The 27,354-nt window shown below is 42.2% G+C and overlaps 1 protein-coding gene across 2 annotated transcripts in view; it reads left to right on the top strand.

Annotated features, from left to right (window-relative positions):
* The window catches only part of LOC111874372 (peripheral plasma membrane protein CASK), a 220,282-nt gene that overhangs the window by 158,865 nt on the left and 34,063 nt on the right, over window positions 1-27,354 (top strand). For both annotated transcript variants that reach the window (XM_033755435.1, XM_023869822.2), the window contains exon 5: window positions 17,723-17,898. In XM_033755435.1, coding sequence (XP_033611326.1) covers window positions 17,723-17,898 — 176 coding nt within the window. The remainder of the gene's footprint in view (window positions 1-17,722; window positions 17,899-27,354) is intronic.

The following is a 27,354-nucleotide window of genomic DNA, read 5'->3' as shown; positions in this document are numbered from 1 at the left end:
GCTTGCAGAAAATAACCACATATCTCCATTACAAAGACCAATCGATTAGTGCTGTTTAGGGAATAAAGATATGCAATCGATCCTTTTAACATATGGTGAAATTCAGATTTGGGAACCGGATTAACAGATCAGAATTTGATTCATGCGGAAGTTAGGAGCAGATTATATTCGGGTGATACTTGCTACAATAGCACACTTCGGAATCTTGTGTCTTTGTTCCTCTTATCTAAAAATGGAAGGATTAAAATATACAGAACTATAATTTTGCCTCTAATTTTGTTTGGGTGTGAAACTTGCCCTTTGACGCTAAGGGAAGGGCATAGGCTGTGGATGTTTGGACCCAAGATGCAAGAACTAATAGGAGGCTGGGTAAATCTGCCCGATAGGGAGTTTCATAATTCTTTTTGACACGACCGACTGATGAACACAGCGAAATTTAAAGGCGTTTATGATTGTTAGCAACAAGCTTAAAACATGTAAAGGACAGTCGCAACATAACCATACTTGCTTAATATCGGATAAAGCAATTCAAGAAAGAAGGAGAGAATGCTTAAGCTAACAATGTACACGGCTCAATGACTGTATTTTTCACACTTCTCGTGAAATGTAATTAGAATGAGCGAGTAGGATATGATCGACAGGGCAAGTAGCACCCATGAGAGAGAGGACAAGTGGATGCAGAGTTTGGGCGGGAAAGCCAAAAAGAAGGAGACCGCTAGGAGCACCAAGGCGTGAATGGGAGGATAATATTAAATGGATCTTAGAGAACCAGGATGATTTTATATAGACTGGATTAATTTGACTCAGGATATCGACAGATGGAAGGCTCTGGTGAACATGGTAATAAACCGTCGCGCCCCTTAAAATACTGGAAAATTCTTGGGTAGCTGAGCGATTGTTGGCTTCTCCAGAAGGTGTCGACTAAATAGAGTTAGTTAGGGATGTAATCGCTGTTACGTATCGTAATATTCGTTTGAAACGCATAATTCCATCTACTTTCATGGCAGAGTACAGTGAGACACAATGAGATCCCATAAGCAAGGCGAGTTTTGTACCAAGAGCAGATGTCTGTGCTGATAGTCTGCATGCGCCAGACACATGGATTAAGCACAGTAAAGATATGACGATAGGAGAGAACCAGAATTCGTTTGTATGTGAAATACCGTCTGGTCTGTGATATACTGCCTGTCGTTGCGTATGTCTGCTGTTACTGTTTTGCAAATCCAGTTATTAACTTTTCCGGCACATGGTGCTATATGCGTGGAGAGTCGTATGGAAACAAAAAAGCAAACAACAAATGGTTTAAATACGGTGTACAGTTGAAATATCAGATGTGGTCTCCATGTTATGAACCCATTGGCTCAGCGCGTTTGTTTCCCATAGGAATGTTAGAGGATGTCACTGAATAGGTACAGCATGTTATCATGGAACAAAAAAGATATCGATATGGATTAAATCTCTTGATCTGATGCCTAATTTCCTGTTTTCTTGGACTGTCCACTGCCAAAGATGTTGGACATAACGCGATTTATTTTATTTGTTTATGTGTTAGTTAACGATGCTGTCAGTAGTACAGGCTCTAGTGTGATTAGGTCTTGTCGAGAGGAAGCGGCCAAGGTCTAATCGAAGGCAGTGTCCTAGAATTCACCTGAAGGAACTGAGGAAGACCATGAAAAATATAAGTCAGGATATTCAGTATAGGAGCCAGAATTCTAACCTGGCATCTCCCGTATCCCTAGTCAAGCGTTACGCCTGAACTAACTTGCCCAGTGATGAAACGTAATATATTACGATTGACTTTGTTGTGCAGTCGTCGGAGTTCCTGGCTACACATCCAGAGGCCCCGGATTCTATTCCCAGCGCTACCGGATTTTCTGAGAAGTAGTTGGGTTTGGAGCGGGATCCACTCAGTCTCATGAGAACCATTGAGGAGCTATTTCAAGTAAATAGCGGCTCCGGTCTAGAAAACCGAGATTAACGCCGTGGAGATGCGTTGCGCTGACCACGTGACACCCTCTATCCGCAAAAGATGGCACTATCTTCGCCGACAAGGGGCAGTTACTCGGTCGGTATAGTTCGCTTGCGGACTACAGGCCACGGAGTTTCTTTTTCTTTGATAAAACGCTGTCTTGTATATCAGACACTCACTGATGAAGCCTATAAATTAATCTGACTTCAGCGTTATTGGCCCTTAAACAAATTACGTTGAAAGTTATTTCTATTATTTGTTGCGTATATTATTCTCATGCGTTGTGTAGATGGCATGCACATATACTGATAGAAATTATTTTTCTTTATGATTTATTTAACGACGTTGACTCTAGCACAAACTATGTAGTGTCGAATTATATGATGGATGATGAATACTCAGTTGGAAGGGACGTGGAAGAAGGAAGCGGTCGTGTTCTGTTTGAGGGACTATTTCAGTTTTTCTTGGAGGTACTGAGAAAGATCGCGATATACCTCAGAATAGTCTGCATGCGAACCTAGGTTAGATCCCGTAGCTTCCCGAGTACGAAGAAAGAGTGCGGTGTGATGGAGATGCGTACTCAGCTTCGGTTCGCCATGTACAGCTGTGAACGTAGAGAAGGTAAAGTTGTCCCTGTGGTCAGTGAATTAAGCACTAGTGCATGAAAGCGTATGGGGGAGTGGACGTATAGATCCACATTTTCTTGACCTCTGCACTAGTTGGAGGTGAGTGGTCAGCTTCGAGACCCGGCCGCTTTACCCCCGGGGAAAGAGCCTCCGGTACGAATTGGATAGAAGGTTGGCTGGTGTGGACGATTTCGAGAAGAGAAAATTCTCGACCGTACCAGGACTCGAACTCTGACCTCTCAGTCGTCCAGCTCATAGCCAGTCACTATACCGACTACGCTACCCCGGCTTCTGCTGTGAGACATGTAAAATACAAGAACACATCATACTGTACATGTTATTTAAGCTTACGTGTTTATAAGCGTTTCTCGTTTAGAGGAATCATAGCGCGAAACTGCTGAACTAATGGATGTTTCTGCTAAGTGATACTTACGAGTATAGTTAGAAGTAACTCTAGTTGCGACTGTAATATACCTCTGTAAATTTTCATTAATCGTGCTCTAGAGGGGCTTACTGGCAAACTACAGTATTGGTTATAAATTAATTTATGGGTCTAGCACAGCGCTGCTCCTGGTACAGGTGGTCGACATAGATGAATCTGATCAAGAAGCACTGACCAGAGAAGCGAATTCGGCTTAAAGTACACTGCATGTTCTCTGCTGAAGGAATGATATGGGCGCTGTATGTTGCGAATTGGGGAGTGAGGTTAAGGGGATATGCAGTCCTCGTACTAACAGCCCCCTCCCCAGAATAAGTCCAATTTTTGTCTGAAGATAGAAACAAAATCCATTTTAAAAATGATTAAATTTTAGTATACATTACAGACAATGTATGACGACCAGATTATTAGAACTGACGGTTAAGGAAGGGTTAACACCGCGATAACACTTCTGATCCACAATTGGTTGAATCTTGATTAAAGTCAGTTATTCTTGCTGATGTTTATGCTTTTATTCTGTTATCCATAAAAATATAGGAGCCGGGATAGCTCAGTCGACGTAGCGACTGTTTACGGGCAGGATGACCGTTGAGTCATAGTTCGAGTCCTGGTAGGGGTGAGATTTTTCTCTACTCGACGTCGTTTAGACCGGCCCTGGGGCCCACCCAGCCTCTTATCCAATTGGTGCTGGGGTCTCCTTCTCAGGGGGCGTGAAGCTAACCACTCACCTCGAACTAGTGCCCTGTCAGGAAAACGTGGCTCTATACATCCAATCCCCCATATTGCTTAATAAGTTAATCATAAGGACAAATCGTCCTTGCCATCTCAAAAAGGAAGCACTAGTACTCGCTCCTTGACTTCACTTCTTCGTTGCTATCGTACCAAGAACTGATTTATTTATTTAACAGCTTCAGTACCATTTGCTATATATGAGAGGAGGGCAGTTGAGTGAGGAATCAACTGGGAAGGATGTGGAAGGAAATGGTCGCGGTGTAATTTGAGGTACTATCCCAGCATTTCATCTTGAGGAATAGAAAATCACGAAAGAGACCTTCGGAATACGAAGCGCTGCAAATATCCACCGCTGCGGTCGACATGAAGCATATATATAAAGTTATGGTATTCACTATTATACTGAAAATTGGTACTACAGTTTCTTAAGTCGTCTGCGGAAATGGAGCGTTCAAGGCGTTGTAAGGGAATTTAGGAAGTTTACCCCATGTAAACGAGGTTCTTCATAGTTATGTCTCGTCTGCCTCCGAGCTGTCGTTAATTTGGATTGAAATGGGTCATGCGGCACAAAGAGCTGTTTGTAATGTGTTTGTGAGCTTGGTGTAACATTTCTCCAAGGACTTGGAGCGATGTGCATGCTTGAAGCAAAATGCTTGGTACGTTATTGCAGTTCATGATTATAGTAAACTTACTATTACAAGGAACTGAAGCACCTGAAGATGAAATATAACTCTGGTTTATATAATTTAAAAAAGGATGGCAAGATTGTTGTAATGTACAATGACTAATAACGAGTTTCATTTAATTTAATCCGATGTTGCAAAACGAAATTGTCTTCAGCTTCACATCGCGTGAAGCTCAGTGTCTCTCTTATTTTCCACATCCTCCCCACTTTTTATAAATAATGGCGGCGTATCATGGGCCCGAGTAGCTCAGTATGTTGAGTAGCTGTGGGGTGGCCGACCGGGATTAGATTTCCAGCTGGTCCTGGAATCTTTGTCTTCTCCAGCAGGTCTCTGCCGACTCTTGGGCACACCGAGCCTCTTAATGAGTAGCTACGAAGGACTCCCTGGTATATAGCGACTGAGATGTGGAGCTGACCACTTACCTCCAACTGGTGCCGACATTAAGAATGCGTGGAGCCCTATGTTCACTCCCAATATATGTACACGGTTTGTTACTTAATGAAGACAGGGACAATTTTATCTTTAAATTTTTGTGGCATTTCAGTTTATTGACAACGAAGTGCCAAAGTATGTCACCAATTTGTTGTTTTCTTTCATGTATGAATGTTGTTCTACTTTTATTGAGAATGTTAGGAATGTACCCGATTCGGAAGTCGCTAGAGTCCTGTTTACGCGATTCTGGCAGTACTTAAATTTAATTAATTCTCAGACAATGCAAAATAAGCGCGAGTTTTACATTTTTGTATTGGAGAGGCCGTAGCTTTCGACAGACACGCTGAAAAAATTAAAGTTCTATTCAGAGGATTCGAAGACGTGTGTTTCCGTTCTGTTCTTACATCAATTTTTCATCTTAATTTTTTACAGTTTCTAAGAAATAGTAAAAATAGTTAAATATAGTAAGAAATTTGAAGCTTGCTGGAAGGAAGAGCTCTGTTATGTTTGAAAATTCCATTATCACTAATTCTCCCGTCTGTAGCCCATCAGCAAACATTTTTCTGATCGAACGTGTCGGTCGAGTCAGTACTACTCCCGGCGTCAGATATCGACCTGAATACAGGATTTATGTATTGAAATTTTTATGGTTTTCTTAATTTTCATCAGGAAAATGCCGGGATGTAACCTAAACGTACGGTAGATCATGACTGTTCCCTTATCCGTTCCAATACATTATTCCCTAATCTTTTTTTTTTTCATTCGACATTCTATACTGTGATACATTTTTGATGAAGGGTACCAGTTACGAAGCTTATTATGCATTTTTATCCATATTTCTCTCATTTCCTCTCTTTACGGTTCAGGTATTCTCTTCAACATGCTGTTCCAAAACACCCTCTGTTTGTGCGCTTCCCTGAGTGTCAGAGACCACGTTTCACACTTGCTGAAAAAGAAAAGTGATAACAGAAATACACTGTTGTGTGTTTTAATATATTAATTTGTAAGTTTTCAGATCGGAGACGAAAAGTAATATGTTATGATTGCAAGAATTCCCAGAATTTAATCTGGCCTTAATCTGTTGTTGAAATGTAATATAAAAACCTCAGAGAATATATTTTATCACTATATTTGTTTGTGTATCTCTCCGGTACAATCCATAGATTTCTGTGGAAGTTGGTATGAATGTACTGCTAACGGACGTTGCTGAAGTATATAATTTTAAACTATGACAGCTTTGCGACATTGCGAACTTACGTGTGGCGGGTAACACATTGTCCTGAAATTTGTTGTGATAGCTTATATATGGGTATTTCAAAATCAGATAGCTTCTTAAAGGTTGTCGATAACCGGGAGTGGCAACCACGCGAAGTCTGGATTCAGTTTTCCATCCGAGAACGAACCATTGTACTCCAAACTCTGTATCTGACGTTGGGTATTGTGATACATAGCCTTGTTATTGTGTTAACATTCATAAAATTCACTAACACTCTCAGGATTTTATGTTTTTGACAATTTACAGACATTTGTACCCAGAATTCAAAATATTTTTTTTTATTGTCGCACTAATTTCGATCATTCCAAGTGCCAAATCTCATATCCATTGTCTTTAGCTTGGGTCGTTTATCTAAGGACTCTGTCCAGGTCCGAGGCTTTGTGTTCATTTTCGTAACATAATTATTTTTTTACGGCGAGGAGTTGTTAGCCTCACGCTCAACCCCCAAGCTGGAGGATCACCCCTTGTCGGCTGTCCGCGACTGCTTATTCAATATATTCGCAGCTTCCCTCCAAAACTGTAGGGCGTCTCCGGGTAATGCTTGCTACCATTCAGTCCACAACATTTTGTCTTCTCGTTTGCTGTTCAAAAACTTAAAAATTAGAATATACAAAACTATAATTTTGCCTGTGGTTCTGTATGGGTGTGAAACTTGGTCTCTGACATTAAGGGAGGAACATAGACTGAGGACATTTTAGAACAGGGTGTTGAGGAGAATATTAGGACCGAAGAGGGATGAAGTGACAGGAAGTTGGAGAAAACTGCATAGTGAGGAGCTTTATAACTTGTACTCTTCTCCAAGTATAATTAGAATGATCAAATCAAGGAGGATGAAGTGGGCAGGGCATGTAGCACGAATGGGGTAAACGAGGAATGCGTATAGGATATTGGTGGGAACGCCAGAAGGAAAGCGACAACTGGGAAGACCAAGGCGTAGGTGGTTGGACAATATTAAAACGGATCTTAGCGAGATAGGATGGAATGGTGTGGATTGGATTGATCTGACTCAGGTTAGGGAACAGTGGAGGGCTCTTGTGTACACGGTAATGAACCTTCGGGTTCCATAAAATGCTGGGAAATTCTTGAGTAGCTGCAGAATTGGCGGCTCCTCCAGAAGGGCTCAGCTCCATGAGTAAGTAAGTAAGTCGCACTAATTTAGAAGCACTGCCAAAGGCTGCAGTCCTTTACTATCATGCCTATAGCACAGGCGGTTGATATCGGCTTCCCAACGCTGAGGCCAGGGTTCAATCGCTCTCTACTACACATGAGATTAGTGGTGGACGAACTTGTACGGGAGCAGATATTCCTCCAAGTTTCTAAAGTTTTTCCCTGCTAATCACCATTCTCCCTATTTACCTATTACCGCCCCGTGACGTAATAGTCTTGACCAAGGCGCACATTACCACATCCTCGGTCTTTAGGCGTGTAAGTTTGGGGCTTCATTCCTGAGGTGGTACTTTGCTGGTTGCAGTCCGAGAACTGAGCCGATTACTCTAACGGCAATGCTCTAGACTTGTAGTCAAGAGGCCCTCAGTTAATACCTCGGCCGGGACACTGGCCATCCTGACAGATTTTTACGTGGATTTTGTCAGTCGCTCCAGGAAAGTGTCGGGATAATACCTTGTTAGGCCTCGACCGCTTTTACAAATCCTTTCCAATTCACCATTCACTGCAAAACCAAATTTCGACGCTGTATGGAGTGAGATACTGAAAGCATAACGAAATAACCCGCTACATACAGGAAGTTAGTTTAGTTGTGACAGAACTGCATTTCCTCTAACATACGCTGACAGGAATCCCAAGTGACATTCTTATATCCTGCATAATTATTCCATCGCTTGGAGCCATAGGATCAACCACGTGCGCGGACGTTGCGACCGTGCCTGTGGCAGTCCTTATTTCGTATTCGGCACGTCCCGGCCTCATCTCGGGCCAGACCCCGACATATGTTTCTCATGGCTGTCCTCTGTCTCTGCAGGCAAATGCTAGGATAGTACCTCAAACTAGGCCACGATCACTTCCTTTCATTATGTTCTACAATTTAACGCTATACAATCTGATCTGATGGCGGCGTTGTCAAATAAACTGTAAGGAAATAGACGAAACAAAATAAGTTGAACCACACGAGAGATACGCAAATAACTTAAGTCAGTTCCCTGTCAGTGTGAATGTTGAAGGTTTTTCTGCCATTTTGTAAAACTTCTCAGTATGCTTAAGGAGGAAGTGATTAAGAAACACGGAAAGAAAGGAGCACAGTGCTGGAGACAGGTAATGAGATTTATATCTCATTTCCTCCTTCGTCGAGGCAAATGGAGGAGATACCAGTGTGAATCAAAATACTGCGATGGATACGACCAGAGGAATGCACAGTCAGGTCTGTGAAAGAATATAGCCCCCAGCGGACCTTCTCCTTGGCGCTAGAATTCGATCCTGTTCTGTCGAGCAGTGGACGAAAATTAATTTAGACGTCTTTTTAGAGAAGAGTGAATGCATTATAGACAAGTTTCATAGCCCCTTCAGGCAAGTTCTGGAATAGTAACTTGACTAACTTCATGGAGCTGAGCCCTTCTTGAGGAACCACCAATTATGCAGCTACTCAAGAACTTCCAAATATTTTATGGAACCCGAAGGTTCATTACCGTGTTCACAAGAGCCCTCCACTGGTCCCTATCCTGAGCCAGATCGATCCAGCGCATAACACCTCATTCTGCCTCTCTACGCTACATTTTAATATTGTTCGCCCACCTATGTCTTGGTCTTCCTAATGGTCTCTTTCCTTCTGGCTTCTGCATTCTTCTTACCCATTCGCGCTACAGGTCCTGTCCATCTCATCCTCCTTGACTTGATTTTTCTAATTGTATTTGGTTAAGTGTATAAGTTATGAAGTTCCTCATTATGCAGTTTTCTCCATCCTCCTCTCACTTGATCTATCTTTGGTCCAAATATTCTCTTCAGCACCTTGTTCTCAAACACCCTCTGTCTATGCTCCTCCCTTTGTGTGAGACGAAGTTTCACACTCATACGGAACCACAGGCAAAGTTTTACTTTGATATATTCCAATTTCTGTGTTTTTGGACAGCAGACAAGAAGACAAAAGGTTGTCGACTGAATTGTAGCAACAACTACCCGTATTCAATCTCCTCTTAATTTGCTCTTGAATCAAGTTTTGATTTGTTACTATCGTTCCAAAATATTTGGACTGTGCTACATCTTTATGTAATGATTTTGCCGTGTATTCTGACGACGAGACAGCAACATGTACTTTGTTTTCTCTGTGTTTACTTCTAGACCAACCTCATTACTAGTGTCAGTTAAAGTCTGTTTGTTTTTCTTTATTTATCTATATTATCACCTAGCAGAGTCACATCATCAGCATAGACCATCAGCTGATATGTCCCATTTAATTTGAGTCCCACCTGGTTTTTCTGGACCTTCCTACTGGTGTATTATAATGCAAAGCTGAAAAGGAGTGGCGATAAAGCATCTCCTTGTTTTAGACCATTCTGGATAGGAAATTTATCAGACAAATGTATACTTATACGGACTTCACTATACGTTTCGTTCAAACACACTTCAATCAACCTAACTAGTTTCATGGGTACCTGAAACTCTATCAGAATATTGTACAATACTTCCCTCCTAACCGAATCACAGGATTATTTGAAATCTACGTATAGCTGATGTGCTCCTTCCCCCCCCCCCTCCAGTTACGTGAAGAATGCGAAAGATCTCATCAGTAGTAGCGCTGGAGTACTACATCAAAATAACCCAGGAAGGCTTCTTTCCACACCCTTTCCAATTGATTGTTCAGTAATCACAAAATTCGACTCTATGTAATCTAAGATACCAACAGCGTCCTTAATTAAACCATAAATAAATGAGACATAACGAATGGTGAAATTAGTAGACAACGAACCTAAGGGATAAACACCTGATTTCAACGCTGCTAAAGAGAATACGACAGAGAAAATATGGAGAAAATCAAGGAAGAGATACGGAAAATAGAAATAAAACAAAGGAACAGAAGACGAAGTAAAAATAGAAAGAATGTGAGGAAGAAGGGAAATAAAGAGTAGAAAATAGGCGAGTCAATTTTAACCCGTTTATTTACATGCTCAATACCAGTTTGTCTAGAAAAACATAGAATTCAGGTGAAATGTTTTTGTCGATAAATTGAAGTTAGAAATATTTTACTCCAGGAAACGGAAGTACATATTGTGCATGTCTGATTTATGACTCCGTAGGACTACATAGGCTCGTATCTTTATTGCAGGAACGTCTGTCTGTGTATATTTCACAGAGCTCTTCTTATGGAAAGTTTAAGCTGACAAACCTACCCTGAAGACAGGCAGTATTTTCTCCAAAACATTCCTTCCCACGTATCACGCTGTGCTCTGTCACAATCCAGAGAGCTAGATTACGAAATATAACTACCACGAAACCCTCGAGCGTTAAAAGAAAATAGTGCTGCCGCACTGTGACAGTGTTACGTTTCCGGTTGTGCGGGTGAAACCCAAATCCCTAATGTTCCACTTGCGTTTGTACGAAGAGCTGAGGTTTATTTTGAAATTGAACTTTTTTTTATCAGTCTCTGTTATTGGATAGTGGGAAGATACATGCTTCTATTGTTGAAGAAAGCTTATGTGGAGGTCGTACGTAGATATGCAGGATGATGCAGGAGGATTGTGCCAAACTAGATATGTACATTAACAAAATTATTCTGAGCATAATGTATTATTGAAACGAGTCAATTTCGAAAGTTCAAGGAGTCGGGACGTTTGCTTTCAAAGTAATTCATTAACGTACGAGAAATGAGGATTTTAATGAAGAATTTCGCAATGATTCAGTATGTATAAAAAAATAGTAATGTAACGTCCACTCCGAATCGGTTGCAACGGGCTCGCGAGAACGCCACTGTAGGCGCCACTTGATTTGAATGCGAAGTGCGAATAAGACACGGAACTTAATTTTTAACGCTTCTCTTTCAAGTTAGAAAGTTCAGAGTTGGCCAGTTTATGAGTGCTACCGCCGTAGGACGATGGCCGGATCATCTTTTCGCCGGTGGGCCCTGAGCGTTTACATTGCTAGAAAAACTAAAATATTTAGGAACGAATCATATTATAAGAAACTGTTTAAAATGTTCACCCGTGACTTGAACGCACATTTGAATACTCTGTTAACTTCAATAAAATGTCCTGCACAAATGTGATTTCAGGTCACAGGTGAGCATCTTGGAACATTTTTTATACTCGTATTATGAATTAACTCCAGTCGGATGTCTGAGGAGTTGGCTGAAGGTTAAGCTTTTTTGACTTGCATTGGAGAGGTGCGCAGTTGGTATCTAGGCCTCAATACAACTTTTCCGACTCAAGTATTTCTTATTTCCGTAGTTCCTCCAGTGAAATTACGCTTTTAATGCCTTAAATTAGCCTCCTGGGGTAGTAGGCTAATTTAAGGCATATCCTTCTACATCTTTTCCATTTCACTGTTCGCTATCATCAAAACATCTGACACAGGAGAGTCTGAGTTTATGGCGGTGCCGTTAAGTAAACTACAATTAAATAAATAAATGCGGCCGAAACTGATGTCTGTAATCGTACTTTCGAAGTGCTGTGACAGCTTAAACTTTCCGAATTAGACCGGCGCTATTAAGAAGTGTTTACTCAACCAGACTGATTAATGTACCCTCGAAGTTTGGCAGACGCTGCCAGAATTACCCTGTTTATCATCAGTAGCATCGACCTTCAGATTTCGGTAAGGGTAATTGGACCGGGGGCCGGTCACGGTAGCCGAGCGTTCTAAGTCATGCACTGTCTTCGCTCCCTAGGAAGCCGGGATCGTGGGTTCGAATCCCACTCAGGGCATGGATGTTTGTGTGCGTTTTTATGTGTTTGTGTACGAGCTGATCACCCGCCCAAGGAGTTCTACCGAATGTGTAAGATCTAGAAAAACCGAAGTGAACGGAGAAGTTCATGGAGGTAGGCCTAGGCCCACTAGGGCTGCAGTACCAAGGGAAAAGAAATTGTACCGTGGGGGGGGGGGGACGAACACTAAGCTTTGGATTCGCCTCAAGCAAAGTACAGTCAAGTGCGGTGTCATGAAAGTTAATGCGACTGGTGAAAGTGCGAATGGGATGAGTCATTATGGAAGAAACTGCTGATAGTCTGGATTCCTGTTATACGTAAACTCCTTTTACATTAGGAGTATTGGTTTATATGGAAATCAGTATCAACGTCTTGCACATTTATATTCATATCGAATCGTTCTGCATGTTAAGACTCTTAAAATTGCACAAGTATTTAATTAAATTCAGTCTTAAACATTATATTCATTTACACTGAAGTGCCAAAGTCATGGGATAGGTACCTAGTATCGTGTAGGACCCCCTCTAGCCCGGCGAAGTGCAGCGGCTTGACGTGGCATCGATTCCACAATGGACGGAAGACCTCTGGAGAGATGTTGAGCCATGCCGTCTGGATAGCCGCCCACAGATTCCTGGTATTTGTAGGTGCGGGATTTTGGGTGTGAATGAACCTCTCCACCACGTCCCATAAATGCTCGATTGGGTTCATGTCGGGCGAACGTGGTGGCCACACCATTCGTCGGAACTCTCCAGAATGCTCCTCGAACAAATTCTGGACAACTCCGGCCCGATGACACGGTGCATTGTCCTGCTGGAATATCCCATCGTTGTGGGGGTACATGAAGTCCATGAAGGGCTGCAAATTGTCACCAAGCAGTGTAATGTAGCGGTCAAGGGGCAATGACGTGTTTAGGTGGACGAGCGGACCCAACTCATGCCACGTGAACACACCACACACCAGTATGGAACCAGCACCAGCCTGCACGGTGCCTTGTTGACAACTCGGGTCCATGGCCTCATGGGGTCTGCGCCAAACCCGAACCCTACCATCCGCCCAAAACAACTGGTACCTTGACTCATCGGACCACGCCACATGTTGCGAATCCTCCAGGGTCCAATTAGCGACGTCACAAGCCCAGGTGAGGCGCTATGTCCGGTGTCGTGGTGTTAACAGAGGCACTCTGGTCGGTCGTCTGCTCCCACATCCCATGGAAGCTAAAGAACGCTGACAACCTTACCGTCATCTGTGAGTCGATTGTCTAGATAATGTGGGACCCTCAACGTCTCAAAACACTATGGGCCTTCACGGCCTGGTACAGGGATAGCTTTACTTTTCTTGCCCTGAGCGAACCTGCCCTATAGAATCTTCGAGGATTCCAAGTGCGAAATGTCATACCCATTTTCTTTAGCTTAGGTCGTTTATCCAAGGAATCCATCCAGGTCCGAGGCCTTGTGTTCATTTTCGAGCTGCTGACATATCATTAAATAAAGCATAAATGAATACATATACGATGTACACCGAATATTTCCTCCTCAATACCTTATCATATCGATTTAGCGGTATCGACTGTCATTTCTACTTTACATCATTATGTTACTAACGAGTTTTGACAGCAGAAGCTGCAGTGTTGAAGTGCTTTTAACATAATACCTTCTGTAAACTATGTTATTTATATACACTCCTTCACGGTCTTCAAAGTGAGCCTACCCAAATTCGAGGAAAAGCACTTCATCTACGGTAGTGCAGGATCTGAAAGCAATATGCCTATAGCTGAGTACATCTAGTCAGGAACATCTAAATTTACTGCTGTTTATCCATTATTAAGGTAAGTGCTAAGTAAAGGCAAAGTTGTACCTTTGCTTAACTAGTTAAGCACTACACCGTGAAGGCTCATGTGGAGTGGATGTATAGATCCATATTTTCTTGACTTCGGCGCTAGCTGGATGTGAGTGGTCAGCTTGACGCCCTGGCTGCCTTACCCCTGGGGAAAGAGCCTGCGGTACCCATTGGATAGGAAGTTGGGTGAACCCCAGTGCTGGTCTGGACGACATGTTAAAGAGAAAATTCTTGACTCTGCCGGGATTTGATCTCTGCCCTCTCGGTGGTAAGTGCGAGACGAATTGGAAACCGTTTACATTTTGTTGAGATTTATTTTACGACGCAGTCAGTGTAAAGAGTATAGCCTATAGTATCGAAAGGTAGGATGATTGGTGAATAATGAATTTAGAAGAATGCGCAGTGCCCTAATCTAGCCACTCTTCTGGCATTTACCCGGATGGAACGAGACGAACATATTATAAACCTTATTCAGGAAAGCCTCTACCAGCCGCTACACGAACCTGCTAGAAGGAAACTGTTTTCGTTGCGGAGTTAATGATAAGGTGTCCGTGCATATCGAAGAGGTTCTTGGAAGAAAAAGTTGCTGACCCTTACACTTGACCAATTATAATTTTAAGTAAAGTGTGCACATTGCCCGCACTACTAAAATGTCTCTCTTCTCTGTCAATCTGAGTAGTGTGCAAATATAGTCATATTAACCTTGATCTTGGCAGATGTAAGAATCTTCCCGAGGCGGTCACGGTAGCCGAGCGGTCTAAGGCATGCACTATCTTCTGGAGATCATATTCTGGATCAGTCTGTTGCATCGGTTGTGGGCACATCTCCGAGTCACTACGGGCTCCCTCCTTTCTCCACCCAAACAGTGAACTGAGTGTAGAGCTACGGAATAGGAATTCCATACTACATTGAAGAGCCTCAATTTCCAGCAAGTCAGTCGTGCAATTCTATCATGTGGTTGTACGATGCGAATTTTCAGGGATACAGCGATTGTCTCCTGCCAGGGCTCTGCTGGTTTTCTAGGTCTTCAGAAGGCATTATACCCAGTTCGTAGCGGACCACACTTGATTTTCATGTTACCACAGATACGTTAGGTCAGACGACCCTTTAACGATTATGACTGTAATTAATTGGTTATAGTAATGCGACGACTATTCGGAAGGTAACCTACGTTTATTTTAGACCACTAATGTTGTCAATGTAGGAGTGCGGGAGAGCTTGCGCATGCGAAATAGCGTCACATGGCTCACGGCCTTGGAAACAATCAGATAACTGGTCACCTAGTGTTTGTTCTTGTCTCTACAGGGTGAGTTATTATGTGTCCTGTGATTGATAGTTACGTCAGCTGCGAAATTCGTCTGTTATCCACTTTCTTCTCGCTATCAATATGAATGCTGCGGAAATCCCTTGTGAATTATGCACGGTTACGGCACATACAGCACATTCACAAAACAAACCGAAAAAGTTTAAATGAGCTCCTACCCGTAAGAAAGCTAATGGAGGCTATTTTCTGGGACAGGAAAGGTGTGCCAGTGGTGGAATTTATGCAACAAGGGACCACAATAACGCCAGAAGTGTATTGCGAAACACTAAAGAAAACTGTATAGGACCGGCCATTCAGAACAAAAGGCGTGGATTGATGACATCATGTGTAGTGCTCCTCCATGACAGTGCGCGTCCGCGTACGAGTACATCTGCACGGCCTCCCGCGCTGCTGGAGCATTTCAACTGGGAGTTGTTTGACCACCCTCCTTATAGCCCTGATCTCGCTCCGAGCACTACCATCTGTTTACCTATCTGAAGAATTGGCTGCGTTAAGTGCTCTTCAACACTAACGAGGAGTTGTTGGAAGGTGTCGAAACGTGGCTGAGCTCACAGGCGGTAAACTTCTTTGATACAAGCACACAAAAACCTATTCCTCGATGCGACAAGCGCCTCAATACAGCGGCGACTATGTTGTGAAGTAGCTGATGTATGTACGTATGTTTTTGTAACAGCTCACCTGAAGTTATTTTCAAAATAGCCCTCATATTAGGCCTGTGAGGGCACTTCCATTGTCTGGGGTATATTTGATATACGTAACCAAAGGTCTCGGTCAAGTAATTAGGACTTTTGGTTCATGGTGGGAAGACCCGCGGTTGAATTCTCGGTCAGGATACCTACTATCTTGATTGGTTTTTTCTGGAATTTCCCTAGCCCCTCCATGAAAGTTTCAGGATAGTACCAAAATTATGCCACGATAGTTTCATCCAGTTCCTTTCCGATGCATATTCATTAATCATCATGTCATTGGACGCTGTATAATCTGTGTCATTGTATGTCACAAAGTAAACATCAAAGTTTACAAGCCCGTCACTTAAAGTTCTGGTTTTACTCTACCCTCATCATCTTCATTACCCGTATGGAGTGTGATTTCATTATCTCCTCTGGATTAAAATGCAGAAAATATTGTTTAATTCAAGCTTTCTTTAAAGCCCGGTGTGTGGTCATAGAAATATTTTAAACTACTGATTATATTGGTAACGTTTTTTCATCTCTTCTATTGTCTTCCTGGATGCCTTTTTGTTCTGTTGGATTATATTTGAAAGGAATTGGGGATGCGGCGGTCTTCCATTTCTTTTGTATGCATAGGGTACTGAATAAGCTCAGTTACTAAACCGCAGCCAGGTCTGTTTCTCTCTCTAACGGCCAACCGTTGATCTGCTTTTAGTGAGCGAAATCTACCTGGGGACTGAGGTTGTCAGTTTTTCCAAATTATGCCGCCGCTAACATCGATTAGTAAGGACTCGCGTTCCGATGTGAACATTCAGATTTTCACAACTAGTAAAAGTTTAGATTGAGATAGTCTGGATTATGACCATGTTGTGTGGTAGGTGGTTCCTGGCGTTTCGGAGGAACCTTCTTCCAACTTCAAGGTAGACGAAGAGGCAGTAGTTCGTACTCTTGGGACGTTCTTAACTACGATGTAGTTACCAGAGTAGCGGTGCCATAACCCGAGAGACTATAACCCGAATTGTATGCTATTTTCGTTCTTTAAGCTTACCTGTTAGTGATATGGGTCTAATCCCCACATCAGGGTTCGTACATTTCAGACTTCTTGTATTAGACAATGAATTTTTTTAATAATAATCCATCCATTATTTCTACACCAGAGGATCACATGCTTCAATAGCCCTGAGCGAAACGTGGATGAAATTCCATTCCATTTTCAACAGAAGCAAAGTAAAGAATAATATTACCACGTGTAGGGTTGTGTCTGTAGATGGGGTTTGGATTGGTGAATGGATTTATTGACCACTTATACACACGACTCGCAAAATAGAAATAATTACAGCGCCACCGCCAAACTCCACAATTCACTAATCGCCACAGTACCCGCTAAGCCTTTTCCAGCCTGCTGTGTCTTCAGCCGTTCTCTAGCAGCGGCCTCTAACAATGGAGATTATTCAGCTTCACGTGCTCAGGTCCTTTCTTCACAGCCCCCCGTGCAGAACTCAATTCATTGCTCCAACTGCCCTGGTTATATCCTCTCGGTACGGACCACATAGAAAACACCGTTCTTCTGTTGTTACGTGTCTTTTGGCGCAGGGACGTGTTTACCGAGCTGTTGCCAAGAGACTGCCACAGAAAACACCGTTCATCTATTATTGCTTGCTTGTATGTTGAAGGCGTTACCTAAAAACCGCTGCTGTTTATTAGGTCGCTGCTAAGCAGCGAACTTATATGAACTTCTTTGTTTTCATTCCATATTTAATATAATATCAGTTTTATCTACGAGATTAAAATCCTTATTTTTTAATTACTTTTTATTATAATATTTCAATGGCGTCTATTGGATTTTGTTTGTATTTGTTTCTTGCAGCCACTACATGCGGCAGATATTGGAAGCTCTTCGTTACTGTCATGAAAATGACATAATTCATCGAGATATCAAACCGCATTGTGTTCTTCTGGCGACGAAGGAGAACTCGGCGCCTGTCAAAATCGGGGGTTTCGGAGTCGCCATCCAACTGCAGGAGGGGCAGATGATAAATGGAGGTGAGTGTCTTGCGCTTGGCGGCCAGTTTTTCGTTAACAGAAATCCATAATTCAGTTACATGACACGACGGCCTAGCTCTGATGGTAGCAAAACCGTATGCGTCACGTGAATTCCGATTGCTGAACTATGCATGCAGAATTTGAATCCCTACTAGTCCAGCTTTCTGTGTTTCCGTCATTATTCTTTGTTAATACGTCGCAATTACCGCAAGCTTCGGAAAACTGCGGCCACTACATGATACTGCAGAAGGAAGGCATGATATTGTTGCTCATGAAGCAACGGAATTATTTCAATAACCGATAGCTCATGGCATATAGTACAGCGGGAACTTTTCTCAGGCAACAAAATAAATTATTAAACAGAACTCTAGTATTCATCAGTTAAGAATTGGTTCGTTCTACCTTAGATAATAAAGTACAGCCAGAACAAAACGTGTTTAATTATATTCTTATTTTAAATTATTCTTTTCATTTTCGATCATATTAGTTCTGAATTTCATTTATAATTTTTACGCGTATAATACATGCTGATATAGCTTTTGGAGACCTCCTCTGTGGACTAGTGGCCAAAGTTCTTGGCTACAGATCCAGTGGTTCGGGTTCGATTCCCAACGCTACCAGATTTTCTGAGAAGGAGTGGGTCTGGAACGGGGTCCAATCAGCCTCGTGAGGATAATTGAGGAGCTGTTTCAAGGAAATAGCGGCTCCGGTCTAGAAAACCGAAATTAACGGCCTTGGGGATTCGTTGCGCTGACCACGGGACACACCCTCTGTCCTCTAAAGTTGGCACTAACTTCGCCGAAAACGGCAATCGCTAGGTCGGTATAGTTCGATTGCGGACTCAAACCACTGAGTTTTTTGATATAGCTTTTGACGGTCTGTAATTAACAGTGGGTGAAAACTAAAAAGTGAAGTATGAAGAATTCATGACGTTTTGTATGACAATATACTCCAGCTGCGTACATATTCTCGATTGAGGCCAGATGGTAGTGTTAATTACTGAAGTCTTTATATTTCTGCTGACATACATAAGCAATAGACGGAAAGTACTGTACGCACGTATCCGCATGAAAATTGGGCTTATAACTTGGTGCCTTTGAAATTAAATGTTTTTCACATGTACAAAATATGAAGGGCCCGCAGAAGCTGTTTTTCGTTGGACCCCCTATGGGCCGTCCTAGCCGGTTCCATTCAAACTCCTTTCCGTGTAGCACCGGGTGTTCTCGTGAGTAGGATTCCTGGAAATGGTCATCAGTTCTGTTGGTCGCCTGACAAGCCTCTCCTGAGTATTTCTTACCACTTTTCACCACAAAACAAAATATTAAAATGTGGAGCCGCATGCAGGAGGTGCATAGACCAGTTTCCGGAACTGCTATAAATAATTCGTGCGCAGAACAACGATCCAAGGCCGTGCGCGGTTGTGTCGACTGGAAAATGCTTACCGTACCTGACGCCCCATAAAATTGCCTACCACAATTTTTTACCCACTTTTCTTTCAGTGTTGTAATACCAATTAATAAACAGAACCCAACGGAAATGACGCTACTTGGAGAATTATAAACTAATTTGTATGTACGAGAAATATTTTAACATGTCTCAACCGTCTGAAACCAAGCAGTGAGAGATGCTCTCATGGGTAGCAGGTAACACTATAAGCATTAAACTTGTTCTCTTATCCTTCCCAAGCATTGGAAGAATTGAGTACTAAAGGTTTCTGACGTAGATGGAGACATCATGTTCATGTAATGTGGAATTAAAATTCATTGGTGTTAGACGAAACGAGAAATAATGAACTGACTGCCATGTTTGTGATGGAGATTTAACCCCGTGGAACACAAAATCAGAGTAAGAGTCATGTTGCGACTGACATCCAACAGACTGAGCAAGAGTCAACATTCTCAGGATCATGCGAAACACGCAACACCCACTGTTGGCAGCATGCAGCGGCTTTGAATGTTAAAGCAGGAGCTACATACACGAGTCTTACTTACATACTTTAAATGTAGGAGGGTACGCAGTAGCGTAGTTGGTTGAGGCACTATGCTACAAGCTGGAAAGTCGCGGGTTCGAGTCCCGATTAGGTGGATTTCTTTCAAATTACCTAATTCTTCCAGCCGCACTATGACCCTGGGGTCGACACAGGCTCTAACAGAATGAGAACCAGGAAACTTCCTGGCTGAATAGGAGGCCGACGCATAAGGCTGACCATACCGCCATCTGTTAGCCGATTGTTTAGAGAAAATGTGAGAGCGTCAACATCTCACAACCCTTCGGGCCTTCACGGCTTGTTACAGGGATTGTTTTATCTTTTTTACCTTAAATATAGGCATCGTCGATGGATAATACGAAATAGACAAGTTGTTTGGCCTTTGCAGAATAAATTCAGGGAATATTTACTGTTGTTGAGTTCAGAATGTTTGTCTCCCACCTGCTATCTGAAAACGTAAATGTAGACATGTACAAAACTGTAATTTGCCTACAGTGCCCTGTTGGCGCTAAACTTTATATTCCTTACTAAGGGTGGAAATAGTTTTAGGGTGTTTGAGATCAGGTGCTGAGCAGAATGTTTGGATCGGAGGTGGATAAAATAATAAGTGGTTACATAAAATTGCATAATGAGGAGCCTCACAACTTTTACTCTTCGCCAGTTATTGAAATGATAGTCAAGGAAGTTGACGCATGGGAGAGAAGTTCACACGGGGTTTTGGCAGGGAAACCTCAAGGAAAAGGACTAGTAGAATGACCTAGACGTACTCGGGATGATAATGTTAGAAGTGATATTAAAGAAAATGGATTTCTGGTGTGGACTGGATTCATCTGGCTCAGGATAGAGGCCAGTTTCGGGTAGTTTTATGAATACGGTAGCAAACCTTCGGATTCCATAATATGCTGGGAGTTTCTTGAGTAGCTGATCAATTGTTGGCGTCTCAAGGAGGACTCGGGTTCTCCATGGAGTTAGTTTAGCATTACCGCCTTAACAAACTTGCAAAGGGGACGAAGTAGCTGGGGACGAGTGCTGCATGGGGACTCCGCCCTTCGATCGAACTTCCGAACTGCGATGCTTATACGCGGGAAGAAGGTTGATGTTGGCAATTTTGTTAGTTTCACACCGTGGTCTGTATATCAACTGTGGGCCGTCGCAGCCTTCTCATATGTCCTCTGTGGACGGCGAAGAGGAAGTATGTTATTTTAGTATTCTCCAAAACATATTTAAATTTAAATAATCTTATTAATGCTAGTTTTAAATAATAAAGACTATTTTTGACAGAAAAATATATAAGCTACAATAGAACGAGTTCTTAGAGAGTATGCATACGTTTTGCTCTTTGAGTAGCCAAATTCAAATTGATAAAGACATTTCGAAAAACGTGTCAGCACGTCGCAGCCAGAACGTACCGAATAAGAACATGAAATCTGTGAGCGTCAGTGCTGGCCCAGTGAAGTAGCGCAGACCTCCCCCCACCCGTATTCTAGTTAGTCGACTTTGCGATAAAAGAGGCCCGTCAGACAGTATTAGTCAAAGGTATGCTCCAGTATAAGTGGGACGCTAGCTTAAGGTTCCTATCGATATCGGCGATGCGTATATTGATATCAAACAAAAACGAACTCCGTCATTTTAGTCCGTAAACGAACTATACCGACCGAACGACCTCCGCTTGTCGGCAAAGTTAATGCCAAATTTAGCGGATAGAGGATGTCGCGTGGTCAGCGCAACGAATCCCCACGGCCGTTAGTTTCAGTTTTCTGAGACCTGTTGTATCGATATCGGTGGTATGTACGAGTATATCGATACCGAGGTATTTTATCGGTTTCAGTTTTTTAAAGTGCTGAAGTACCTCAATTTTAAGCATTGTTATTTTCTTTATTTACATTAAACGTAGTGGTCATTAATATCATACATTTTTCTCTTCATAATAACCAGCTCGCTTCAGTGCCTTGGAGTAAGTGAGAGTATTTGTATACCACCAGGTAATTTCCCTATACATCTGTACGGGGAATTCATTTCCGATATCCATCACCGATATAAACATGTAGATTTTTCAATATTAATTCATATCCCTGCCAATAGTACAGGTGGCTGGTCATATTCTACACCTGTTATGTTTTTTTTATTGCTAGTGGGGTGGGACTAAGTCCCTTGCACTGCGGCCACTTCTGGCCTATTGTACCAGCCCCAGATGATAGGTGAGGGTGATTGTGGAGCAATTGGTTGAATGAAGATTGACAGGGGAAACCGAAGTACTCGGAGAAAACCCTCCCCGGCGTCACTTTGTCCACCACAAATCCCACTTTACCAGGGATCGAACCCGGGCCGCCGCGGTGGGATGCCAGCGACTAACCGCTTGAGCCATAGCGCGGCCTCACCTCTTATGTTACTGGAAAAAAGAAATGGGGCTTAAGATTAAAGTCTGGTTTGAAAACACTGAGGTTGTTAGCACCGACATATGACTTGCTTGTATTCGGTAATTATTATGCGGTTACCAGGTTCATGTATAGAATTTACACGCTAATTTTCGTTGAAAGTTACTCATTGGTAATCTGCCGGTAGTTTCAATAGCGTCAAAATTTAGATTTAGACGCCACTGTAAATAATTGTATATATTAATGAAATTGCTTGGCAGTTGGGCCTACTGCCGCTAGCAATTCGCCCATTGTAATTGATGTTCACATTAAAATGAATTGATAGTGAAAGTTCCAATTTGAAATGTCGCCACATTTTTTACTGAATTGAATGGGGCGGTGTGAGGGCAAACATATGACAGAGGTTTATAAGCGTTTTGTGTGCTCGTTTTTTTAAAGAACGTTTAATTATCCGAGTTTATAGCCAATACAGTAATTTTAGCGCAACTCTTGACATTGTAAAACTCCTAAAGCTCAACTGTGTAGATTACTGTTTTGAAAGGTCGCATTTCTAATGCAAGACATTCGGCGCAGACCTTATATTTTACTGGACTCCAGGGGGCACGCGGTAGCATAGTTGGTTGAGGCACTGTGCTGAAAGCCGGAAAGCCGCGGGTTCGAGCCCTGATGAGGTGGTTTTTCAGTTTGCCTAATCCTTCCAGCCGCACTATGGCCCTGGGGTCGACTAAGCCTCTAACAGAAATGAGTACCAGGAATCTTCTTGNGCTGGGGGGGGGGGTAAAGGGCGCACGGCGCGTAAGGTTAACAACCTTACCGCCATCTGTTAGCCGATTGTCCAGAGAAAACATGGGAGCCTCAGCTTCTCACAACCCTAAGGACCTTCACGGCCTTTTACAGGGAGAGCTTTACCTTTTTATGGGATTATAAATGTAACAATTATCATAAGCTGTGAATGTTCAGAATGGAACATGTGTACATGTCATTGTTTCATAAGTTCTCCCCAGTCTGGAACACATGCTGACATTTCTACACGCATGTAAGTTTAAGTGTTAAGTTTGTATTTTTTTTTCAATTGCATCATCTTCGAAAATCATAATTCACACATGCAGAATGTTGCCAACGGCAGCAGAAACAACAGTGTAAATTATTGTTGAGTCTTAGTCCAAAATGACGATAAGCTTGATGTCTCGTAATATTTTTCTCATTATGAATGAAGAAGGAAGCCACAACGGGCCATTCATTGTCTTTTTCTGGTGCTTTTTTATTGCTAGTGGGGTGGGACTAAGTCCCTTGTACTGCGGCCACTTCTGGCCTATTGTACCAGCCCCAGATGATGGGTGAGGGTGATTGTGGAGCAATTGGTGGAATGAAGATTGGCAGGGGAAACCGAAGTACTCGGAGAAAACTTACACCAGCGCCACTTTGTCCACCACAAATCCTACTTGACCAGACCCGGGATCGAACCCGGGCCGCCGAGGTGGGAAGTCAGCGACTAACCGCTTGAGCTATGGCGCGGCCCTCTTCTGGTGTTAAGTTGAATCAGATTATTCATTCAGCACTTTCAAACACAAAAGGATGTTATGTCAAAATATTTTTTTTTTAACATTTCAGATCTCTGTTGGAATGTAGTGATTAAAACTTGCATACAAAGCGATGAGATGTAAACTGTATAGGGAGCTTTATTTGAAACATTTTCCTTCAAGACTGAAACAGTGTCGGTAACAGAATACCCGAAAATTAAACGAAATTCTACTTTGCATTATCTTAAATAACGCACTTATTTCTTGCTTCTTAGGTCCATTTTCCTTCCACATAACCAGGGACCAGAACAATATTAAAGAAATGGAAATAAATTGTTCACCCATTAGCAATATACCGTTCTGCTTTAGCGCTTGTTTCGTATATTCAGCTGATATTTTTTCAGCCATAAATGGACCTGATTTGAAACCGCAAGGAAAACAATAGTAATGTGTTTAACATGAGAAATATATTCAGTAATTTCAAGAAGCCTTCAGTTATGGCAGGCATGGGTTAAAAGTAACGGCCAGGCTACTACACGCGCCCAACTTTGTTACAGCACTTTGCAGAAAATGTTATCAACGAACGGGAATTACTTGAAATAAATTGTGACACACTTCTGGTTCTTTGTCGGGAAGTTTTAGTTAATGCTTCCAGAATATGTATTTGAAATTTTAAAGAAAAGTATTTGGATAACAGATTCTTTTTCTGTTGAAAGTCCCGTACTGATAATATCATTAAATTTGCCGTCCGAAGAAGAAAATGAAGTGTTGAAACTTAGGTCGTCATTCACTCTGGATGTATTACAGGACATGAAGTTCATTTTTGTCCTTAGATTTTCGCAGCTGAAATTCGTTGTGTAATTTCGGCCCTCGGGAACAAGGAGCGTTAAATTGTGGTTTCCTGACGTTTCGGTAACATCATTTGCCATTTTCAGGGTAAATATCTACGGAGGAAGGACGGGAATCCTTATGTAGATTTGGCAGATGGCAGTGAATGGAAGCTGAAGGTGTAATTGGCCGAAACACAGGAGCAGGGTCGACTGCATGGTCGAGAAAAAGATGTGATGGAAAATATTTCTGTTGTGGATATTTTAATTTTTGATTAAGATTAAAAATAAATCTCCATTGCTGAATAAGAAGAATATGTCCTTACTGTTGCCATTCACACTAGTTGACACTTACAGCAAAACAAAGGAGTGGACCAGACTTAGCATTGAGCTGATAAGCGTATAACAATGTCAGCATGTGACCCGAACTGCGCAGCAATTTTGAAAAACTGGCAGGCACCCATCTCATTACGTAAATAAACAAGTTTTAAATATGCGTTATTTTAGTATTAATGGTATTAATTTTTTCCGTCCATATAGCTTATCATATATTATCGCTGTTTCTCAGTAATTTATAATATATTTTCCCATGAGCCGTAGTGAAAAAAGCTTCTTTTTTTTCGGTGGGAGCGATGTGAAGAGCTTGAATAATACTGCCAGACCCTAAAAACCCTAGTGATTATTTCTGCTACACTGTTGCTTCACAAGGCACATGAGACGGTGGAAACTAAAAATGTATTCGCTTTGAATAATGAACACCGGAATCGTATAGGAATGTAAATTAGGAAAGAACACGGTGTTATTATTAGAGTTTGTATTTATTTGTGCATTACTATTCAACTGTTGAAGGCTAGAGACTTATTTGACTTTTAAATGCCGGTCATATCCTGTGATCGTTCTCTCAGAATAAAATATCTGGATATCTTTAGTGTCATATAGTTTGATCAGGGGAGGGGGCACGGTGGCGTAATCGAGGTCATTGCAACCGATTTCCCAGTTTTCTGAAGTGATACTGAGCAAAACTTTTCACTTAGAACTTTAGCAGCATCAGTAGTAATTCTGACTCTTAATTAAATAAACAGTGAACAGTAAATTTGAATTATTGTGTTAAAACTTTTTAATTGCATTCATTGCTACTTAAAGTGGGCCTACATGAAAATTAACGGTATATACGGGTGTTCTGTCACGACAATCGAAAACTCGACGAGTAGGAGAGTGAGCCTTGTGATGCGGGGAATTTGCCTGAAGTGAGAATGAACAGAGTAAGAAGTTGTCCGACTGCGTATAAAATGTCGCATTTTCAGCCGAATATAATAGCTTAGATACTGACGAAGTCCCTTTTAAGGATGCCACGTCCATTCGCCTGTTTAATATTAGAAGTTATGAAGAGATTTTATTGTAGCAATACCTGGAATTGAAGTAAGTTCCCGAAGCACTCACACAGCTTAATATTTTTGGCAGTATCTTTCTACATGGGTAATATGCCGCCACCTCGCTTATATTTACTTCAGACACACCCCGCGATATAGAGTGGGCTACATGATAACTATGCCTACAGGTTTTATTCAGTGTTTCTGTCTCCTCCCATTTGTAGGTCCAAAGGAGGTTGTATGGTGGTCGTAGCTGTCTACTGTCAGTGAGGATGGGAGCAATGTAGGATCTTGACGCAATTCAGTATCACTATAAACAAATATATTACTTATATGCCCAGTACAGGGGGGCATGCTGTAGCGTAGTTGGTTAAGGCACTATGCTACAAGCCGGAAGGTCGTGGGTTCGAGTCCCGTTGAGGTGGACTTTTTTTCACTTAACATAATCCTTCAAGCCGCACTATGGTCCTGAGGTCGACTCAGTCTCTAACAGAAACGCGTACCAGGAATCTTCCTTGGGAGGGGGGTGAAGGGAGGCCGGCGCGTAAAACTAACAGACTTACCGCCATCTGTGAGTCGATTGTGTAGAGAAAATGTGGGAGCCTCGACGTCTCACAACCCCATGGGCCTTCACGGCCTCTTACTGGGATAGCTGTACCTTTGTTTTTTTTTTTTACCATTTATTAATCAACTTGGCTTGAACCAAACTGAAAATTCACTATACAGCGACGGAGTTGGCGAAGGCTCTCAATCTACTGGTCCGTCCTTCAGTGTAAGTCTGGCGGTCGGAATGTCCTCGATTCGGCGTCAGAGTTTGGCCCAGTGCCTTGCTGACCTTTCTTCCTTTCAGAGCAGTTGATTACGCCGATCATAGTTTTCAGTGACAAAATGTAAAAGCAACCCCCTCCCCCAGCCTACTGTTTTCGTTGTTTTTATAACTTCACTGCTGTATTGGCTGCTTTAAAAGAATGTGGTGCTATTCGAATCCGCAAATGTCTTTCCCCGGGGCTTGAAGTTGACCACTCACCGCCGCACTCCTCTCCACTCACAGAGTTGGGTTAAGGTGAACGCAGCTGTTCTCAATAAGTCATCTAACAATGACTTCGAAGTATTGGGCGCCAGCTCACGCATTGGTGAACACAATATCTCAGGGTCGTTAAGTGGGCCTTGGCTCCAACAACAGAGTCCACAAACGAAAGACAACAATCACACAAACACTTGACACTTTATTACGTGTATAATGCACGAGTTACATGGTTGAATTATGTCTGAAACTTTTACTGGTGTAGCCCTTTGTTACAGGCGAGACGCGTGACGCACTTACTTATTCGAGAGCCAGGACGCGTCTGTCTGAAACAAAGAACTGTGTAGGATATC

Source organism: Cryptotermes secundus, unplaced genomic scaffold (genome assembly GCF_002891405.2).
Source record: "Cryptotermes secundus unplaced genomic scaffold, Csec_1.0 scaffold197, whole genome shotgun sequence".
Taxonomy (NCBI): domain Eukaryota; kingdom Metazoa; phylum Arthropoda; class Insecta; order Blattodea; family Kalotermitidae; genus Cryptotermes; species Cryptotermes secundus.
This window is presented reverse-complemented; position numbering and strand designations above follow the sequence as displayed.